At 40.0% G+C, this 21,974-nt stretch overlaps 1 protein-coding gene across 1 annotated transcript in view; it reads left to right on the top strand.

Annotated features, from left to right (window-relative positions):
* CCDC158 (coiled-coil domain containing 158) overlaps positions 1-21,974 on the top strand; it is an 83,906-nt gene that overhangs the window by 57,721 nt on the left and 4,211 nt on the right. Inside the window, exons 20-23 of the mRNA XM_081100991.1 lie at positions 6,742-6,902; positions 9,166-9,225; positions 10,307-10,366; positions 19,433-19,500. Of these exons, the coding sequence (XP_080957117.1) occupies positions 6,742-6,902; positions 9,166-9,225; positions 10,307-10,366; positions 19,433-19,500 (349 nt within the window). The remainder of the gene's footprint in view (positions 1-6,741; positions 6,903-9,165; positions 9,226-10,306; positions 10,367-19,432; positions 19,501-21,974) is intronic.

Below are 21,974 nucleotides of genomic sequence, written 5' to 3' on the forward strand. Positions count from 1 at the left end.
TAAGTTATTTGATAGCCTTATGTTCAATCACAGGGATTTCCAGATTACAAAGCCAATTTTGAGATAGCTAAAATGAGCATCACTTCAAATGCCAAAGGCAAATTACTGGCATATTTAATACTCTACCAAGATGAAAACGACTCATAAACTACATGTGAACTTATAATCATAAAATATTAAGAACTTTGGATAGTTTAGTATAACCTTTTGTACTTGTAAAGCTCAGGGGGAAAATATGTGCAATGTAAAATTTAGGAATATGTCTTCTTAAAAAATATATTTATGGAGTCACTAGTTCCCTGCATCCTGTATTCAGCTCCACCTCTAACAAAATGAGACTTATTCCATAAGTACACAATCAATTTCACTAATTACATTAATTAACAGTCTTATTGTATGTATAGCAACAGGATCACCAGTGACTTACCAGTTATTCTACCTGAGCCTTTTAAATGAGCATATATTCTGTGAACTGACTAAAAGTTGAAGTGGACTCTTCTTACACACTTAAGATGTGTGTACTGAAAAACAAGCAACCACACAGCAAATAATAGAATAGTCTATCAAACAATTGAATAATAATTTATTATTTATTTATTTTATTTTTCTTAGAGAGAGAGGGAGAGAGAGAAATATTGCTGTGAAAGAGAAACATCGATTGGCTATCTACAGGGATCAAACTAGCAACCTTTTGGTGCATGGGACTATACCCAACCAACTGAGCCACACTGGCCAGAGCTAAAATAATAATATTAATATTAATATTAGAGGTTAAGCATGTTCTTCACTCTGAAGACTAAACCTGGAGATGGGCAAAGGAAGGGAAGGAGACTGCTGCTTTTTGTTTTAGGTGATTCTTTTTTTAAAAAAATATATTTTATTGATTTTTTTTTTTTACAGAGAGGAAGGGAGAGGGACAGAAAGCCAGAAACATCGATGAGAGAAATATCGATCAGCTGCCTCCTGCACACCCCCCACTGGGGATGTGCCCACAATCAAGGTACATGCCCTTGACCGGAATCGAACCCGGGACCCTTGAGTCCGCAGGCCGACGCTCTATCCACTGAGCCAAACCGGTTCTGGCTGTTTTAGGTGATTCTTATAAAATCATTTTACCTTTAAAACTATGTACATGTTATACTGATAAAAAATGTATTTAAATCCCTCTCTCCAAAAAAAACAACAACACCCAAATCAAACAACAAGAAAGAATATTTGACCAGGAGTCATTGGGACCTTGGAAATCTGGTTAAATATGTTGTGCCTTGCTCTTTTCATCTCTAATGAGGAGTCTGGATTAGAAGATCTAGGTCATCTAGAAAGATTAGCTCTGAAGTTCCATGACTTTTCATTACCCTAAAACCAATATCATAGATTTTGCCTGGCCATTTAATATATGGACTCTACTTGATTGTAAAGAATCTCATCTATCACTGAAAAAGTACTAGTCCTATATCTATTAAATTAAACTTTTAAATAATACTTCTAACAGCAAAAACAAACTATATTTTCTAAATGGAATGTCAAGCATTCTATATTAAGTCCTTCTCTTAAGAAATATAGTATATAATTTTACAAAATAAAAGTAGCATACATTCTTTGTTTTGCTCCTTGATGTGTCTGTCTCAAGTACCTAGAACAATATCTGGCACATAATAGGTATCCAGTATAGATGGTGTTCACATCTGGATCGGCTGCTTTCTATGCTTGCTGCATGGTGGGCTTTTTGGATTTCCTTCCACCAAAATCCAGGGAATACCTTTTTTTTCCTGGTGCCCCCCCCCCCCCCCTTTTAGGTTTAATTACCTTCTTGGTTTATATCTTTGTTTTCATTTGAGCATACAATGCAGTGGCTTCCTCTGAAAGGGTTATTTCATTCTCTAAGTATTAAACCTTTGTATGTCTGAGAAACACCTTTATTTTTCACTTATATTTGATGGTCAAAATTTTGTTGCTGTTGTGCCATTTTTATTCCAGAGCCTTTATCCCTGGGATTCATTTCCGATTGTTTATAGTGGAGAAGGGGTCCTTTTTCTCTTCATTGTATTGGGTACTTAGCAGATTCTTGGGGGTTTTTTGCTCTCAGATATTCTCTGGTATCATTTCTCTGATCATTTTCTCAGTTATTTCTTTCTGGAGTTTCTGTTAGTCACCTATTAGAACTCTTAGATTGATTCTACAATCTTCTTTAATTTTGACTCCATTTTCTATCTCCTCATCTTTTTTTCTCACCTTTTGGGAAATTTCTTCAACTCTATTTTCCAAACAACTATTGAAATTTTTTTCTAATTTTATATATTCTTTTAATTTCCAGGAGCCCTTTTTGTTCTTTAAATCTTCTCTTTATATAATTTTATGATATTTTCTCCTTTCTGTTTAAGAATATTAACTTCAGTTTTTCAGTAATTTCTCTGTCACCTGAATTATTCATGTTTCTTCAAATTCATTTTTTTTTCTGTTTGTTTTGATGTCTGTCTTTCATGTTAGAGACTTTTCTTCAATGTTTGGAGATCACTGGTTGTCCTTTCATATTTAAGATTGAGGACCTAAAAGCTTATTAAAGTAGCTCTTTGAAAGTTGACAGGATTTGTCAACTAGTAGATGGTTAGGTATTACTTTTTTATTGAGGGGCCCACAAATTATCTATAGGTGTGTTGTTTTTTCTTGGTCCTGTCAGTTCCCCAATCCATCTGCCAGCATTCTGAGAGGTGAGCGGGGCAGGGAGTATGGGCTATCTGTCTACTATGCAACCTCACTTCATGCTCATATTTTCAGTTTGCAGCCTTGTTCCTGCTATGCCAGATATCCCTTTGAAGCTTAAAGTCCTTTGGTCAACCTCACCCAGAGATTAAGCCTCTGAATTCACTTTGGGGAAAGGAATGAGTAATTATACAATTATATGGGTAGGACATTTGGGATTCTAACAGCTTCTCCCATAGACTTTTACCCAATCCTCCTATTTTGCTACTCTCTCTTACCTTGGTGCCGGGAGCCGGTCCATGCTTGCTGTTTCAAGGGACCTGGCATATATGGCATACTGTTCTTAATATGTTTGCTCACCTTCTTGGCACTATGTGTTTTAACCAAGGTCTCTGAGAAAGGTTGTTTCCCCAAGTAGGGATTTCCCCCTGAAGTTAGGGAGGGAATAAAACCTCTTAACTAAGTGCCAGGCAGGTAATTAATCACTTTAACTATGAACAATCATGCTTAAGCTACATAATCTTTACTCCCTGGAATGGAGATAAGAAACGCCCTAACCTTTGTAATAGAGATTGATAGGATTGAATCAACTGGTATAAATACAGATGTAACAAGACAGCAAGAAACAGAGAGAGAGACAGAAATTGGCACAGAACCTACACAGAACGTTCTCTAGGGACAGAAGAACTTCGCTGGGGAGAACATGGCAAAAGATCCTGGACAGAAACTGGCCTCAGAACCTAGAGACAGAACCTAGCGAGAGAACATAGCAAAAGATCCTGGACTGAACCTGACTACAGAAATTGGCAAGAGAACCTGACTAGAACCTGGTGACTGAACCTGGCTTGAGAACCTGGACAGAACCTGGCTGGAGAACCTAGTGAGGGAACATGGCTACAGAACCCGGCTGGAGAACCTAGCAAGAGAACATGGACACAGAACCTGGCTGGAGATCCTAAGCAGAACCTCTCTGGAGATCCAGACCAGAACTTGGCTGGAGATCCTGGCTAGAGATCCTGGCTAGGCTGCTGATCAACTGAACGCTGTCTCCATGTCATTCCTTCTTCGCCAACTCCGTCCACACCTTTGGGGACTCCTGGACCTGCTGGGGTTGGACCCCAGCACCTTGGTCTTCAGGAACACAAGACCTCCACTTTCTGAGCCTTTCTAGAATACTTCCATGCAGAGCAGGTTGCTTCTTGTTGGCACTTCTGTGCTGGTACTTTAAATTTTAGCTTTACTTCTGCTAAATCAGTTATGAAATGATCCACGTGCTTTCCATCCCCCAACTTTTGTTATCATTACTCATCTAATATTACCTTTCCTTTTCCTCTTTATCCTTGTTAATCCCTTTAGTGTCATTTTAGTGGGGCTTTAGATAGAACAGAAATAAATGCCAAGTTTAGCTTTAGAAGTAGAATCTTACTGTTTGCATTGCCCTGCATTGTCCCTTCATTTATCTCATGTCCTTTTAGCCTTCTTGTTCCATGATTCTAACAGTAGCTGAGATTAACTGAGCACCAGCCACTGTGCAAAGTACTTTCTGTAGATTATCTAATTTATTCCTCAGAGCTACCCACAGGAGTAAGTGCTGATTATTCTACCTATTTTACAGATGAAGAAACTTGGCTCTTGAAGAAGCTAAGTGACTTACAGAGTTCACACACCAAAAAACACAGTTGTGCCAAGATTTAACCAAAACAGCCTGAGCCTAGAGCCTGTCTTCTTAACTTCTGCTTCTCTATACTACCCCAACCGAATGCTGTTTACTAAAAAAATAATTTAAATAAATGATGATATAGATAGTGTGTCTAAAATATTATATTCCATTAGGTTTTTGTGAATGAAGATTATGCCATTTTAGAGCCTCAAAGGCTTCTAAAATTACCCAATTTATTCCCCTTGTGCTATAGGTGAGAAAATGGGAGAACCAGAAAATTTATATTATGTGATTTGATCTAACCTCAAACACCTGCATATGTTTGTATGTGTTATAGAGTATATATGTACATACAAATACACATGTAATTGGTAGGTTGACATCAAAGCATTTTATATTAATATTTAGATAAGCTATTTTAGCATATAAAAAGAGACTATTTCCAGGATAGTATAATTTTATTTCTTTTTCAGATTCTATACACTATAATTTGTACTAGGTGGGCTTGATCTTTGTCACTGAAGTACCCATGATGTGGGCAAGATTTTTAGTAATACTTTATAACTTTTGTTTCCTACTCACTCATTCCTAATATACAGTATAAATAATATATATGCATTTGAAAAATCTATTTATATTTCATTTTTATTACAGTCTTCTAACAGGAATACTAGCATAAGAGATGGATTTGGGTCAGACATTCTCAAAATAGAATAATCTAATTCAAACTGAATGAGATCAAGCTTTTATTTTTAGCTTTTACACTTATCTTCTATCTTTGGAGAATGGAGATGGGACCAGTTGAGAAGCGTACAATCTCCCTAGACGTTTCTTATTTCACATCGTAACTCATAAACTTGCTTGTAATGACTCAAGGCCATTAGAGAGAACAGTATTTGGAGGAGATGAAGGTGTATTAAAGATCTAATTTTAGGCATTATTTTGGAAAAAAGTCTAACATACAATGTAACAGAAAACTAATCAAAACACAAAATAAACTTAAGTTTAACAACAACAGTATAAGCTTATATTCTTACTTTGAAACCTAGAGCTTGTAGAAGTTTTAGCCTGAAAATGTATGTCCTCTAGAAATAGCCTCAATGTGTATTCTAAGGGTCAGAGGACGGGGGGGTGGGAGGGAGCAGGAGTCTTGGATGGTCTCCAGTAGCTTCAGGAAGAGCTTATGCTTAGTTACTTCTTTACCAGCCTGACTGGAGTCATATTTAAAGAATGTTTTAGAACTGTTCATTTTCTAACTTTAAAAAGTATATTTTGTTTGTATTAGAAATCAAAATATGCCCCATATAGATTAAGTAGTAAAGTATTAAAAATGAATTGATAAAAGAATTGCAAGATATACAAACATTAAAAGGGGAGATTCATAATTTTGACTAAAGCGTAAATCACAAAACCACAATAAGCAAAATTTAAAAGGAATCACAAACTAGAAAAATGTTTCCAATAAATAAAGAGTTCCTATCACCCTAGCTGGATGGCTTGATTGGTTTGGAGCATCGTTCCATACACCAAAAGTTTGCAGATTCATATTTTGATCAGGGTACATACCTAGGTTTCAGGTTTGATCCCTATCAGGGAGCATACAGGAGGCAATCAATCCAATCTCTCCCTTTCTCTCTCTTCCTTCCTCCCTTTCTTTCTTTCTTTCTTTCTTTCTTTCTTTCTTTCTTTCTTTCTTTCTTTCCTTCTCTCTCTCTCTCTCTCTCTCTCTCTCTCTCCTTTTCCTCCCTCTCTAAAATAAATTTTAAAAACTTCCTAAAAACAGTATTGAAATTATTTTGCCTGAATGTAGTTGTTAATATTTAATGACATTGTCTGATGTTCATACTACACTGTTTAAATTAAAAAGACAAAGAAAGTTTTGACCTAGTTGGTTTGGCTCAGTGGATAGAGCATCAGCCTATAGACTGAAGGGTCACTGGTTCAATTCCAGTCAAGGGCACATGCCCAGGGTTGCAGGCTTGTTCCCTAGGAGGAGGCGTGCAGGAGGCAGCCAATCAATGATTCTCATCATTGATGTTTCTATCTCTCTTTCTCCTCTCTGAAATCAATAAAAATATATTTTAAGAAATAAAAAAGGTTTAAAAGTAGATGTGTATAATTGGCTCCTATGTGTATATTCTAATTTGTAAATATGTGTGCATGTACGTATAAATAAGTATACACACATTTATAAGTTAGGTATGGCACTATGTTGATCATTGATTATCCCTGACTAGCAAGATTACTGATGATTTTTGTTTTCCTCTTCTTCATAATTTCTATTTATCAGTTAAATTAATTTTATAATAAGAAATAACAGCATACACATCTGAAACCACCCCCCACAAAGTGTATTTGTTCTGTACATTGCTTTATTGCAGCACTCTGTGAAACCTAACGCCCTGAAGGAGGACCCCACAAGGGACCTGAAACAGCTTCTGCAGGAGCTGAGAAGTGTGATCAACGAGGAGCCCTCTGCACCTGTGGGCAAGGCTGAGGACGATGGGAGAGCACCGTCCCTGGGAGTCACGTTTGGGGCTGTGTAAGACCGAGTGTCCTTCAGGGTGGGGAAGCTCCTCACCCAGTGGTTTGCCATCAAGTTGTCTGTGTACTACTCTCTAGGACAGTGATTTTCGACCAGTGTGCTGCAAGAATTTTTAAAAAGTGCAATCAGACTACTTAGTCGGGGGCACTGACCTCTTTTTTCTTAGATTGTCAAATAGAAAAATGACAACAGCCAACACAGCAATAGCCATCCGGTGTGAATGAATCAAAATTATACCTATTTTTTGTCAGATTGGTAAAAATCCTATCTAATAAAGATGGAATATGCAAATTGACCATCACTTCACAACAAAACATGGTGGTGCCCCCAGCCAATAAGGAGGGAATATGCAAATTGATGTGGCAAAGATGGCAGTGGCTGGGCCAGGACGCTTGCATCATCGCCATGGCGATGATGCAGGCATTCTGCCCAGCCCTGGCCACTCCAGGCCTCTGGGCAGCGTGCAAAGGTGGAAAGGTGGCTCTGGCCAGAGCGAAGGTAGTGCCAGCAGCCAGGGGAAGGAAGGCTTTTCTTGCACGAATCTTCATGCATCGGGTCTCTAGTTTTAATATATTTTTTGGTGTGCTGCAGAATCTTAGTAATAAGTTTATGTGTGCCATCAGATGAAAAGGGCTGAAAATCACTGCTCTAGGAGGTTGAGGTTTAAATAATTTTCAATTTGACATTACTAAGGACAGCAATATGAAAGCGGAAGAGTTAAGCAAAAGTAAGTTAAGCAAAAGTAAAATAACTTGACATAGAGAGAAAATAATATAGTTACTCTATTCAAAAAGTGATCAGGGTGAGGCATTACCCAAAGTTGCATTTCTATGTAAATTTGTAGTTCCCAAAAGATTTCACATCCATAATCTTATTTATTACAACTGTTTGAGACAACACAAGGCAGTATTTATTTTACAAATGAAAAAAACACACATTTCAAAAGGTTCAATTGCCTACAGTCACATAGGTGAAGCGAAAACTAGAACCTTGGGAACTATATACCTCTCCAGATATAATCCAATAGGAAAGGCTTTCGTTCTCTAGGTATTCATACCAATGAGTTATATCAAATTAATAACAATTTAGATCCAAAAAGGATTAACTTAAAGCATTTTAATATGGTATATACTATATTTTTAGTATTATAATACTAATTTTATGTGAGCTGTTAGTACAACATTGTAATATTCATTTTCTGGTTTTCACTGTATTATTCATTTTCATGATAAATATCTAAAAGTAATACTTTCTGAAATAATATTTATATATAAACAATCTCCAGTTTCTTAATATGTTCAATTAGTATATATTAACCAGAAGTAGCAAAATAGTAGTTGGATTTTCCTAATTTTTACTACAGATATTATTATTATCATTTTAATTATTGATTTCAGAGAGGAAGGTAGAAGGAGAGAGAGATAGAAACTTCAGTGATAAGAGAGATCATTGATCGATTGCCTCCTGCATGCCCCTCACTGAGGATCAAACCCACAACGTGGGCATGTGCCCTTGACTGGAATCAAACTGCGACCTCCTGGTTCCTAAATTGACACTCAGCCACTGTGCCACACTAGCCAGGCTATTAATATTATTAATAGTAATAGTAAAATGTTAGTAGAAACAGACAGTTACCTAAGATAACATTGTATACTCTGAATCACACATTAAAAACATTCTATTGGCCACTCCATCAAAGAATACTTATATGTGCAGAACACTGTTATTTTTGTCATAACTCTTCCATATACCTTCTAAGCCAGGGCAGATTATTAAGCTCATTTAACAAATGAATAAATTTAGGAACAGACTGAGTTGCTTCCTCCTAGGAAGCAAAGAGGCAAAGCCAGAAGTAAAAGTTAGAGCCCCTGGTGCCCAGCACTAATCATTCCACAAGGTTGCCATGACTTCCCTGGTGGGATTTTCATCACTTCAGCCATTGTGGGCTTGACTATATTATAGTGTATTGAATATGAATATGTTTGGTCCCTGCCATTAGAGAATTTATGTTCGTTTGCTATAATCCTACAAATGACCTTTTCACCAAAGCATAAACTCTGTCTGAAACTTTTAAGAGTCCATGGGACGAAAAAGCATTTTTGAGTTGATGAACTTAGCAAATTTTGTTTGGAAGCCTAAAATCTACTGTTGTGCCTTAAAGAAGAATTAAATACATATGAGCAATGTTTGTTCTAAAAATACATGGAATCTGGAAATTGTTCTTTGTGTAATTAACTGAGAGTTATATTTATCTATACAGAGATGGTAGAGTAAGAGATTGCATTACTGAATCAAGCCTGAGATTAGAGATGTGCCATAGGTAAGAAGAATCTGAGATTCTGAATTTAGATAATTGTCTAAGAATTTTATATGTGACTAGGTAATTTGGTAATTCTGTTTTGATAGTTTACATGGGAATTGATGGGCATTTTGAGCTCATCGAAAGAGAGCTGTTACATTGTTTAACTGAAACTAAAAAAGGATTTCAATTAAATGTACTACAATAATTTACTTTCTAGAGATCATTTAATAGGCATGCTTTTGCTTATTTTAATTTTTGCTACTGTTTACCATGTAACAAAACTTGTGTGCCACATATTTACAATGGCTTGCATCACTTTTGAGAGGAAGGCAGTCTGGAAGTAAATGATAACAATCTCACTAGAACAGCGGTTCTCAACCTGTCGGTCGCGACCCCTTTGGGCGTCGAACGACCCTTTCACAGGGGTTGCCTAAGACCATCGGAAAACACATATAGAATTACATATTGTTTTTGTTATTAATCACTATGCTTTAATTATGTTCAATTTGTAACAATGAAGTTGGGGGTCACCACAACATGAAGAACTGTATTAAAGGGTCGTGCGGCATTAGGAAGGTTGAGAACCACTGCACTGTAGGATTATAAGAACCTCACTGAAAACAATCCTATTTTCATCAATAATTGAATAGCTGAATTTTTAAGTAGAATCATAAAAAGAGCATAAGGAAATGAAATCCATGACCCCTAATTAAGGACAACTTCTGAGAAATGACTTTAGCTATAAGAGAAAAAAAAGCTAATATTAATTTGTTATTCATTTTAGACACGGGCCATTGCTTGCAGTTTTTCCGCAATTCCTCACTTTCTGCTGCACTAAGTACATGATCCCTCAGGCTGACATTTAAGCATCTCAGTCACCAGCCTGCTTAATCTAGACAGACTATTCCTGATTCCCATTTCTTTTTGTCTCCAACTTTTTCTCCATACTGTTTCCTCCACCCAGAAAAGCCAGTGCCCCAATATCATTCTTTTGAGTCTGTGCTTATCTAACAGCAATGTTCAGAGGAACAATTTTGTTTTATCGCTAAGTTAAAATAACATTGTATAGTCTTTAATTTCCCCATCCCCCTTCCAACAGAGGCAGCAACTCATTAAGGGACTCCACCGAAGGCAGCAAATCAAGTGAGACTTTCAGCAGGTAAGAAATGATCTTACCAGCCCTGACTTTCAAAATATCCTCTTTACTCCTGTTCATTCATTAACTCAGGAGATCACTAATGGCCCATGATGTGCCACACTCTGTGCTAGGTCCTGAGACTGACAGTGAGCAAGACAGATAGGGGCCTGTCCTCAAGTTGCTTACAATCTAAGGTCTGTTTATTGACCGACTGCCTGGGAAAAAGCTTACTTTTTCTTTTCTATTTTTACCAACTATAAATAATAGAGATATCAAAGCCCTTTTATAAGAATATGAGAATGAATCCTACTGTTTAATTTCCGGTTGAACAGAGGCTCATTCATTGCCGTGTCTTCAGTACCAAGCACCTGCCACATAGTGGCCATTCAGTGAATATTTGTTTAGTGAATACATTAAGACATATTATAAATATTTTCTTACTGTCCCTGCTACTTGATTGCCGGGGCTGACTGGCAGACCCTGAACGACGGATGAATGATTACTCTGACACATGTTTCTGTGAAAGAGAGGCTAAGGGACTACTTGGCTATCGCCACCAAGTAGTCCTGTTCGCCTGTCTCCTTTGGCTTTTATTGTAACAACAGTTTGAACTAAAATTAATTATTAGTTACTATCAGCAGGGTAAGCATTCTTGAGAAAACACATGCGTCCTTTAAGAAAGGACATTTTATTTTATTTTTTTATTTTTTAAATATATTTTATTGATTTTTTTTTTACAAAGAGGAAGGGAGAGGGATAGAGAGTTAGAAACATCGATGAGAAAGAAACATCGCTGAAACCGGTTTGGCTCAGTGGATAGAGCGTCAGCCTGCGGACTGAAAGGTCCCGGGTTCGATTCCGGTCGGGGGCATGTACCTGGGTTGCGGGCATATCCCCGGTAGGAGATGTGCAGGAGGCGGCTGATCGATGTTTCTCTCTCATCGATGTTTCTATCTCTCTTCCTTCTTCTCTGTAAAAAATCAATAAAATATATTTTTTTTAAAAAAAAAAGAAAGAAACATCAATCAGCTGCCTCCTGCACACTCCCTACTGGGGATGTGCCCGCAACCAAGGTACATGCCCCTGGCCGGAATCAAACCCAGGACCGTTTAGTCCGCAGGCCGATGCTCTATCCACTGAGCCAAACCGGTTACCGCTAAGCAATGACATTTTAAAGTCTAAACATAAAGATTCTAGTAAAATACCTGGGGGGTCGGACTTGTTTGGAAAAGTCAAGGTAGGGGCTGCCGCCTTTGGCAAGCTCCCCCACTGCCCCCCAGGCCCCCGACCTTTCAGAGAATCCTCCTTACAGACATTCCAACCAAGTCCCGTGCTTCCCCACACTTGATCAATATACAATGAACTTGAATCTTTCTAAGTATATCTTCCTGTTAACCTAAAGGAAATGAGATTTGATTTTACTTCTCACCTGGTGTGTAACACTGTATTGTTCCTATTAATAATATCTGCAGCTATCTATTGCATATTTTTATGTTTTGGGGCTATTTCAGACTTACTACATTAAGTCTACCTAACCTATGACATAGGCATTATTATCCCCATGTATAGGTTAGTAATAAAGACTCAGATTGCTTAAGCAACTTGCCAAGATCATACAGCTTATAAATAGTAGAGACACATTTGAACTCAGGTCTAGCATGCGCCTAAACTCCAGGAACCTGGACTGACCTGCCAGGGAAAGAGCCTAATCCTGGGCATGGGCACAGAAGGCTGCTTCCCTGAACTAAGCAAAGCTCTGCTGTAGTTTTTCCAAGACTAGAACAGTCTGCTTCCTGCAGCAGTGATTTGTTTGTAAAGAAGAGAGAATGGTGAGGAAAAGCAGGCCCTCGTCCAGTGATGGCGAACCTGTGACACGCGTGTCAGAGGTGACACGCGAACTCATTTTTTTGGTTGAATTTTCTTTGTTTAATAGCATTTAAATATATAAAATAAATATCAAAAATATAAGTCTTTGTTTCACTATGGTTGCAAATATCAAAAAATTTCTATATGTGTCACGGCACCAGAGTTAAGTTAGGGTTTTTCAAAATGCTGACACGCTGAGCTCAAAAGGTTCACCATCACTGCCCTAGTCCCTTCCTGTGTTCAAATGGGAAGAAGTGATTTTTAAGTATTTAACAGAGCTCTGAAAAGTATGATGCATAACTAGAAAATTAAAACTGCATTATAATGCTCCATGCTATGGCAAATTGGCCATGGTTTTTTTTTGTTATGTTTTTTAAAAAATATATTTTATTGATTTTTTACAGAGAGGAAGGGAGAGAGATAGAGAGTTAGAAACATCGATGAGAGAGAAACATCGATCAGCTGCCTCCTGCCCATCTCTCACTGGGGATATGCGCACAACCAAGGTACATGCCCTTGACCGGAATTGAACCAGGGACCCTCCAGTCTGCGGGCCAGTGCTCTATCCACTGAGCCAAACCGGTTTTGGCAAATTGGCCATGTTTTAAACTCGCAAATAAGTGAGAAAGAATATCACAATTGCTGTTTACCTCAGTATTTCACTGTAGGTGCAGCACCTTTTCTTTAATCAAGATCTTATAGTAATGTTTCTTAATCCAGAAACTTCTGTAGCCATATAAACTAAACCAATATATTCCACATACCCAGAGCAGAATAAAAAAGGAACAAGTAACTCTGGTATTTGTGCTTGAATTAATCTGACTAAAAGCAACATCTCTCAGAAGTTAATTTAACTAGAGGCCTTGTGCACAAATTCGTGCACAGGTAGGGTTTCTTGGTCTGGCCAGTGATCAGGGTTGATCGGGGCCTATCAGTGCTGGCCTGCCTAGGGGATGGGCGTGCTGCGGGAGGTTGGCCCACCATAAAAGGTTGGCTGTGAGAGTGCACTGACCAAAAGGGGGCAGCTCCTGCATTGAGCATCTGCCCCCTAGTGGCCAGTGCCTGTCATAGTGACCCGTCAACCGGTTGTTTGGTCGACCGGTCTCTTAGGCTTTTATATATATAGATAAGCAACATAATGCCCTAAAGAAGGTTTCAAATATAGGCTTCATAATATCTAGCTCCTTTTTTCCCCATTTCCATATGGATGTTTCAGTAAATGAAACAATGACCCAAAGACTATAATCTAATCTAATAAAAGACAAACATGCAAATTGACCATACCTTCGCTATGCCTTAAGCCACGTCCACGAGCCAATCAGAGTGACTATATGCAAATTAACCCAACCAAGATGGCGGCCGGCAACCACCGAGCTGGAGCGAGCGTCACTTGGTTGCTCCAGTGACGGAGGAAGCCAAGCTTCCCGCCTGCCATGGCCAGCTGTAGCCTCCACTCAAGGCAACAAAGTTTCAATTATAGAAGATAAAGAAACCCCACATACCTGCTTTCAGCTGGCCATGGCCACGGAGGTGGAGTGAGCAGGAGGCTTGGGTTGCCCCTGGCAATGGAGGAAGCCAAGCTTCCCACCCTCCCTGGCTAGCTCTGAGCTCCACTCAGGGCTACTAAGTTTTAATTATAGAAGGTAAATAAATCTCAGAATAAAAAATAAAAGAAAAAAAGGAGAGGCTGGGAGCTTCCGTCAACAGGGGGCTTGGCCAGCCTGAAAATGGCCTTCAGCCCTCACCCAGACTGGCCAGGGACCCCAGTGAGGACCCCCCCACCCTAAAGGGGGTGTGGCCAGCCTGAAAACCGCCATCAGCCCCTCACCCAGGTTGGCTAAACCTCCATGGGGTGAGGGTCCCCACTGGGGGGCGCTTGACTGGCCTGCAAACAGCCATCAGCCCCTCACCCAGACTGGCCAGGCACCCCAGCGGGACCCGCACCCTGATCTAGGACACCCTTCAGGGCAAACCAGCCAACCCCCACCCATGTACCAGGCCTCTATCCTATATAATAAAAGGGTAATATGCAAACTGACCCTAACAGCAGAAAGACTGGGAATGACTGGTCACTATGACACACACTGACCACCAGGGGGCAGACACTCAATGCAGGAGCTGCCCCTTGGTGGTCAGTGCGCTCCCACATGTGGGAGCTCTGCTCAGCCACAAGCCAGGCTGATGGCTGCCAGTACAGCGGTGGTGGTGGGAGCCTCTCCCGCCTCCTCAGCAGCGCTAAGGATGTCCGACTGCAGCTTAGGCCTGCTCCCCACTGGCAAGTTGACATCCCCCGAGGGCTCTTGGGCTTCCAGAGGGATGTCTGACTGCCAGCTTAGGCCCAACCCCCCAGGGAGCGGGCCTAAGCCAGCAGGTGGTCCTCCCCCGAGGAGTCCCAGACTGCGAGAGGGCACAGGCCAGGCTGAGGGCCCCCCCCCCCCCTGAGTGCACAAATTTTTGTGCACTGGGCCTCTAGTCCTATATAATAAAAGTCCAATATGCTAAGTGTCTGGTCGACTGGTCTCTATTCAACCAATCAAAGCGTAATATGCTAATGATATGCTACAGCTGCTCAACTGCTTGCTATGACGTGCACCAGGGGACAGAGAATCGACCAGTCGACCAGTCATTGTGACATGCTCTGACCACTAGGGGGCAGACAGTTGACCGGTCGACCAGTAGCTATGATGTGTACTGACCAACAGGAGGTAGATGCTCCAACTGGTAGGTTAGCTTGCTGCTGGTGTCCGGCCTATTGGGACTGAGCGAGATGTGCCAGACATGCCCTGGAGCCCTCCCACGGTCCCTCCCTGACTGGCCAACCTCACATGTCCCTTTCCAGCCCCAATAGTGCACCAGTGGGGTCCCTCGGCCTCGCCTGCACCCTCTCACAATCTGGGACCCCTTGGGGGATGTCAGAGAGCCTATTTCGGCCCAATCCCACAGACCAGGCTGAGATACCCCACGGGTGCATAAATTCGTGCACTGGGCCTCTAGTGAACAAATAAAGATGGCCATTCCACAACACCATTCCCCTCCAGCTCACACTTTTGTTGGCACAATTGCTTTCCCAGGGCACCTGTGCTTCAGTCTTAACATTATCATTGATTCTTCTTTCTCTCTTGTCTCATTTGTCTAGTCACCAAATCTTAATAATTTTGACTCTAAAACAGCTCTCACATCCATTTTCTTCTTGCAATATCCCCTCAAACTGTATTAATTTCCCGTGGCTGCTGTAACAAAACTAGTAGCTTAAAACAATACAAATTTATCTGGAGGCCTGAAGTCTTAAATCAGTTCTATTGATCTGAAGTCAAATGTTGTCAGGGCCACAAGCCTCCAGAAGCTCCCAGGGTTAATTCATTTCCTGACCTTTTTTCCAGCTTCTAGAGCTTCCTTTCTTGCACTCTGGCCTGTGGCTCCTTCATCCATCCTCACAGCTCACAGCATAGCATCCTCAGTCTCTTTCTGCTGAGACTGTCCTATCATCTTCTCTCTATATAAAATCTCCCCCTGCCTCCTACTCAGAAAAATATTATGATGGCATTCAGGGCCCATCCAAATAATCCAGATAATCCAGATAGTCTCCCCATCTCGAAATCTTGAATGTGACCACATCTGCAAAACCTCTGTGCCATATAAGGTAACATCAGTAGGTTCTTGGCATTCGGATACAGCTATGTTTGGCAGCCATTGTTCAGCCTAGGCCTTCGGCCTTTCTTGACGGACTATTGTGGTGGCCTCTGCAGTGTTTAGTGTGGATGTTTTTCAGTCTCTGCTCTCTTGCATGTTCCAGTCACTTCTATGCATCAATTTCAAATCCGTCTGCCTAAAGCACACCCCAGACTATATCTGTTGCCCAGCCCCAAACTTCAAAGGTTCCCCACTGCCTACTGCATTGAGCAACTCTTTAACCTGGTCGTTAAGACACACACAATGTAGCCATGGCCTTCCTTTCCAGGGCTTTTTTCCTAACATAGCTATTCTCAAACTTATTGGTCTCAGAACCCCTTTGCACTCACTAATATCATTGAGGATTCCAAAGAGCTTTTGTTTATCTGGGCTATTTCTACTATTGCCATTTTAAGTATTGGAAAGTAAATTTTAATTTAAGCATTTTTAAATGTTAACACATTGCAGACCAGTAGTGTTATTGCTTGCTTTACCCAGTGGTCAGATAAGTTTCTATTGAATGAGTACAAAACACGTTTTACATAATGTTAAAAGCACGCTTTAAAATTAAATCCCCATTGCATTTTTAAGTTATTTATTACATGTTCTTACAAGCTAATATCTTTTTTTAATTGTTTTATTACTTAAAGTATTACAGAGTATTATATATGTCTCCTTTTTTTGTTCTCCCCTTGATCTTCCCCTAGCCTCTCATACCCCCCAGTGTCTTGTGTCCATTGGTTATGCTTATATGCATGCATACAAGTCCTTCGATTGATCTTTTACCCACCCCTCCAATCCTCCCCGGCCTTCCCGCTGTAGTTTGACAGTTTGTTCGATGTTGCTCTGCCTCTGTATCTATTTTTGTTCATCAGTTTATAATGGTCTTAATTATCCATAAATGAGTGAGATCATGTGGTATTTTTCTTTCATTGACTGGCTTATTTCACTTGGCATAATGCTCTCCAGTTCCATCCATGCTGTTGCAAATGGTAAGAATTCCTTCTTTTTTACAGCAGCATAGTATTCCATTGTGTAGATGTACCACAGTTTTCTAATCCATTCATCTTCTGATGGGCACTTAGGCTGTTTCCAGATCTTAGCTATGGTAAATTGTGCTGCTATGAACATAGGGGTGCATATATCCTTTCTGATTGGAGTTTCTGTTTTCTTGGTATATATTCCTAGAAGTGGGATCACTGGGTCAAAGAAACCATCAACAAAACAACAAGAAATTCCACTGCATGGGAGAACATATTTGCCAATGTTATCACCGATAAGGGTTTAATCTCCAACATTTATAGGGAACTCATATAACTTAACTAAAGGAAGATAAACAATCCAATCAAAAAATGGGCAAAGGATCTAAATAGACACTTTTTAAGTAGACACTTTTCAAAAGAGGACATTCAGAAAGCCAAGAGACATATGAAAACATGCTCAAAGTCACTAATCATCCGAGAAATGCAAATCAAAACAACAATGAGGTCCCATCTCACACCTGTCAGAATGGCTATCATCAACAAATCAACAAACGACAAGTGCTGGAGAGGATGTGGAGAAAAAGGAACACTTGTGCACTGCTGGTGAGAATGCAGACTGGTGCAGCCACTATGGAAGACAGTATGGAGTTTCCTCAAAAAGTTTAAAATGGAACTCCCATTTGACCCAGTGATCCCACTACAAGCTAATACCTTTTTAAAGTATGACACTTTGTAAACACTGTGTAATATGAAGTGGAGAATTCTCATGATCTGTCTGCAATGTGTTAAGATACTGATATTTATTTATCCTATATAATAAAAGCCTAATATGCTAAGTGTCTGGTCATCCAGTCGTCCATTCAACCAAAGTGTAATGTGCTAATTATATGCTAAGGCCGCTCAATCGTTCGCTATGATGTGCACTGACCACCAGGGAGCAGACGCTCCGACTGATATGTTAGCTTGCTGCTACCAGTCAATCAGGACTGATTCAGCTGATCAGGACTGAGCAAGACGGGCCGGACATGCCCTGGAGCCCTCCCGCGGTCCCTCACCAGCTGGCCAACCCCCTGTTTCCCTCCCTGGCCCCAATCATGCACCAGTAGGGTCCTTCGGCCTGGCCTGTGTCCTCTCACAATCCAGGACCCCTTAGGGGGTCACATTGACTGTTAGGTAGTTCCATCTACAGTGGGGCCTTGACTTACGAGTTTAATTCTTTCCATGACGGAGCTCATAACTCAAATTACTCATATATCAAATCACTGTGATGTTCACTGCGCCAACTAGCGGTGGGGTATCTGAAGCTGGCTCCTAACCCGAATTTTTTTGAGCTTGCAACGCAAAGCAAAAAATCAGCTGAGAGACAGCTCGTATCTCAAAAAAACTCATTAGTCTGGACACTCGTAAGTCAAGGCCCCACTGTATCTATATAATAAAAGCCTAAGCAACCATTACAGCAGAACGACCGGAACAAGCAGAACGACTGGTCACTATGATGCGCACTGATCACCAGGGGGCAGATGCTCAATGCAGGAGCTGCCCCCTCGTGGTCAATGCGCTCCCATAGGGGGAGTGCCGCTCAGCCAGAAGCTGAGCTCACAGCTGGTGAGCACAGCGGTGGTGGCAGGAGCCTCTTCCACCTCCATGGCAGCGCTAAGGAACAGCAAGCTGAGCGGTAAGGAGCGATCAGGTGGGTGGTAAGGAGCAAGGGGTCCCGGAATGCGAGAGGGCGAAGGCCAGCCTGAGGGAGCTCCCCCCTCCACCACCCCCAGTGCACAGATTTTAGGCACTGGGCCTTTAGTTTAAAAATAACAAAGTGTATTGCATGTTGCCATAATAATTTATTTTATTATAACTATATTTTCAAACAAACAATCATTGAGAAGGTGTTGCTTCACAATTTAATGCATGGCTTTAAAAAGATAGCTGGATTCTCCTGTTTGCATCTGCATTTACTTGGCTATGATGTCAGATGTCATGGAGCCTCTGTGAAACTCACTGTACACTTGTAAGAGATTGAGAGTTAAAAAGCAAATGTCTTGGTATTATAGTGAAAATTTCCAAAGACTTATTGACCTCACAAACCCTGCAAGGGAACCACCTTCAGAACTGCTGCCATAATATTCTCCTATGGATACCCAACCCACAGAGCTCTGTGGATTTTTCAACTTACTGATTTAAATAAATCTGATACTTTTGTAAAGTGATACTACTATTGCTAAGAGAGATTTTTTTCTTTTTCTTTTATTCTTTTTTAAATAAGTCTTAGAATCCATGAGAGAAAGATTTGGATTTTATAGCTCCTATTACACAAAAGTGAATTTTCTAGCTAGGATTATATACTATTACATTTTCATTTTGCAAAATGTTCCTGGGCACTGAATGCATAGAGTGCAACTTTGGGTCTCCCTCACAGGGTTTCCTAGGGCTTTGGCAGGTTAGGGTAGGGACTGCCACCTTGAGTTCATATTTAAGCCCTCACTTTTGCCTGCATTAGCTTGCTTCTGTCCACCAAGATTAGCCCTGTTTTTGAAATGGAGTGTTTGCATGGCCATTCTTATGCTTCCAGAGAGCCAGTCGCATTGCATGCAGGAGAGCTGGAAGATCCCTCGAGCTGCTTCACATTCCCCTCTACAGGTGAGTTTCCAATGAAAGCACTGGAACGGGCTGCCTAACACCCTACAGTGGCTCCCTGTTTCCACGAGGATACAGACTAACACTGTTACAGTAGCCTGTACACCCCTGTGAAGTCTCTGGTCTCATTCCTACTCTCCCCCTTTTCCAAATCTGCTTCATCCATCCTTGAATTGTTCTTGAACATCCCAGCCAGTTTCTGGTCAGGGCCTTTCCACCACCGTTCCTCCACATTGCTAACCCCTCACTACCTTTGGAGCCTTTGCTCAAATGTCACTTTCCCAATGAGACTCTCACAATCTTATTTAAAAATGTTACCCTCCCATACTCCTAGAGACCCTTATTTTTTCTTTTATTAGCTTGCACATATTTTAATATGCTATATAACGGACTAATCTATGTTGTTCATTGTGTGTCATTCCTGCTAGACAAAAGCTGCACAAGGGCAGATGTCTCTAAGAGGTTGGTTGCCTGATCTATCTCCCAGGCACTTAGAACCTCCCTGGAGCATAGCAGGTGCTGAATTAATACTTACAGCATTGATGAAAGGAAAAGGAGAAGAATTGGGACAGATGGTTCTCCATATAATTTCCAAAGACTTATAGACAAAATGTTCTTTATACCAGTAAATATAAGGAGATGGGGAAGAGATTGAAAGATAACAGAATCTGTTGAAAATCAAAACGGCATAACTGAGACTAAAAATGGAAAAGAAGCCCTGTCCAGTTTGCTAAGTGGTTAGAGCATCGGTCCACAGACCGAAGGGTCGCAGGCTTGATTTCTGGTCAAGGGCATGCAACTCGGTTGCAGATGCGATCCCAGGCCCCATTAGGGCGAATGCAGGAAGCAATGTGTCTTTCTCACGTTGATGATTCTCTCTCTCTCTCTCTCTCTCTCTCTCTCTCTCTCTCTCTCTCTCTCTCTCTTTCTCTCTCTCTCTCTCTCCCCCCACTTCCTCCTCCCCTTTCACTCTAAAATTCATTGGAAAAAATATCCTTGGGTGAGGATTAAAAAACAATAAAAAGAAAAAAGGAAAAGAAAAAAAATGGTACAAAGGAAAGCGTATTAAATATATATATATGACTGAAATCATACTCACAAACATGATAGACCCCCTAGAGAAAATTTACACAAAAGGAATATTTAACACTAAGAAAGATAAAAAATAATTATAGAAAACATGTTAGATTTAGAAGGCAAGGGCAAATGGGCAAATAGACACATAATCGGTATTTCTATGAAAGACAAGATAAATGGGAAAAATTAAACTGAAAATGATGGTTATTCAACAAAAGTATAGCTGTAAATCTGGACAGTGATAATGTAAATAGGCAAAATTGAGATGTGAGGTGAACGAGATACGAGAAAAGATAAGTTTTTGTATCTTCTCTTATAGAGAAGTATATATAAAATCAAAATAAAATATTCTTTAATAAATACAAACTCAATTTATAAATAATCTTTAACTTGTGATAAATCTTTTAAGAACTAATATTTGAAGAAAAAAAGCATTTGAAATTTAGCAATTTCTTTGTTTACTTCACTTATATGTTTTTATTATTGTTTTATGCAAGAGAATACAAGATATATCCTTGCCTTATTAGATTAATATAAATGAGTGCTTTTACCTTTTCTTATACATTTTGAGTACTTTAGAATACATTAACTCCATTCACTGTTCTTCCAACTTATATTCAATTATTATCACATATTTTCATTATAAATGTAAATACCACAATGGATAGCTTTCATGTTTTGTACGGTTAATATTCATTTAAATAAGCCCGCATAGTTACACTTTATCTTCTATCTGATATTGTTTCACTTAGGCCTTTAATGTTCCGTTTAATGTAAGTCTTCTGGGAACACATTTTCTCAGTTTCTGTTTTTCTGAACTTGTCTTTATGCTCATTTTTTTTTTTATTGCTTAAAGTATTACAAAGGGTATTACATATGTGTCCATTTTATCCCCCCGCCCTAGACAGTCCCCCAGCCTCCCCTATCCCCCAGTGTCTTATGTCCATTGGTTATGCTTATATGCATGCATACAAGTCCTTTAGTTGATCTCTTACCCCCTACCTCCTGCCCCCCAATTTATGCTCATTTTTGAAGAATATCTTTTGCTGAGTATAGAATTCTAGGGTTGACATTTTTCCTTCACTTAGAAAATATTCCATTGTTTCTATGAAGAGGTGAACTCTAAATTTAATTGTTGCTCATTTAAATGTAATTTGTCTTTTTTGCCCTTCTGGCAGCTTTAAGATTGTTTTTGTCTTTGTTTGTTTGCTTTTTAGCAGGTTTTATCGATATGTTGAGATACGGTTTTCTTTATATAGAAGAACCTGTTTGGTTTGTGCAGTCATGCTGTATGAATCATGCTGGTCTGTGCCTCCATTGTCCAGACCTGTGGGTTCTACCTCAAGCCCTGGGTATAGGACATCCTTTCTCCCTCCCCCCATCATTGGAAACATTTTTCA

The sequence above is a fragment of the Myotis nattereri genome, assembly GCF_964212035.1.
Source record: "Myotis nattereri genome assembly, chromosome: 1".
Lineage (NCBI taxonomy): Eukaryota > Metazoa > Chordata > Mammalia > Chiroptera > Vespertilionidae > Myotis > Myotis nattereri.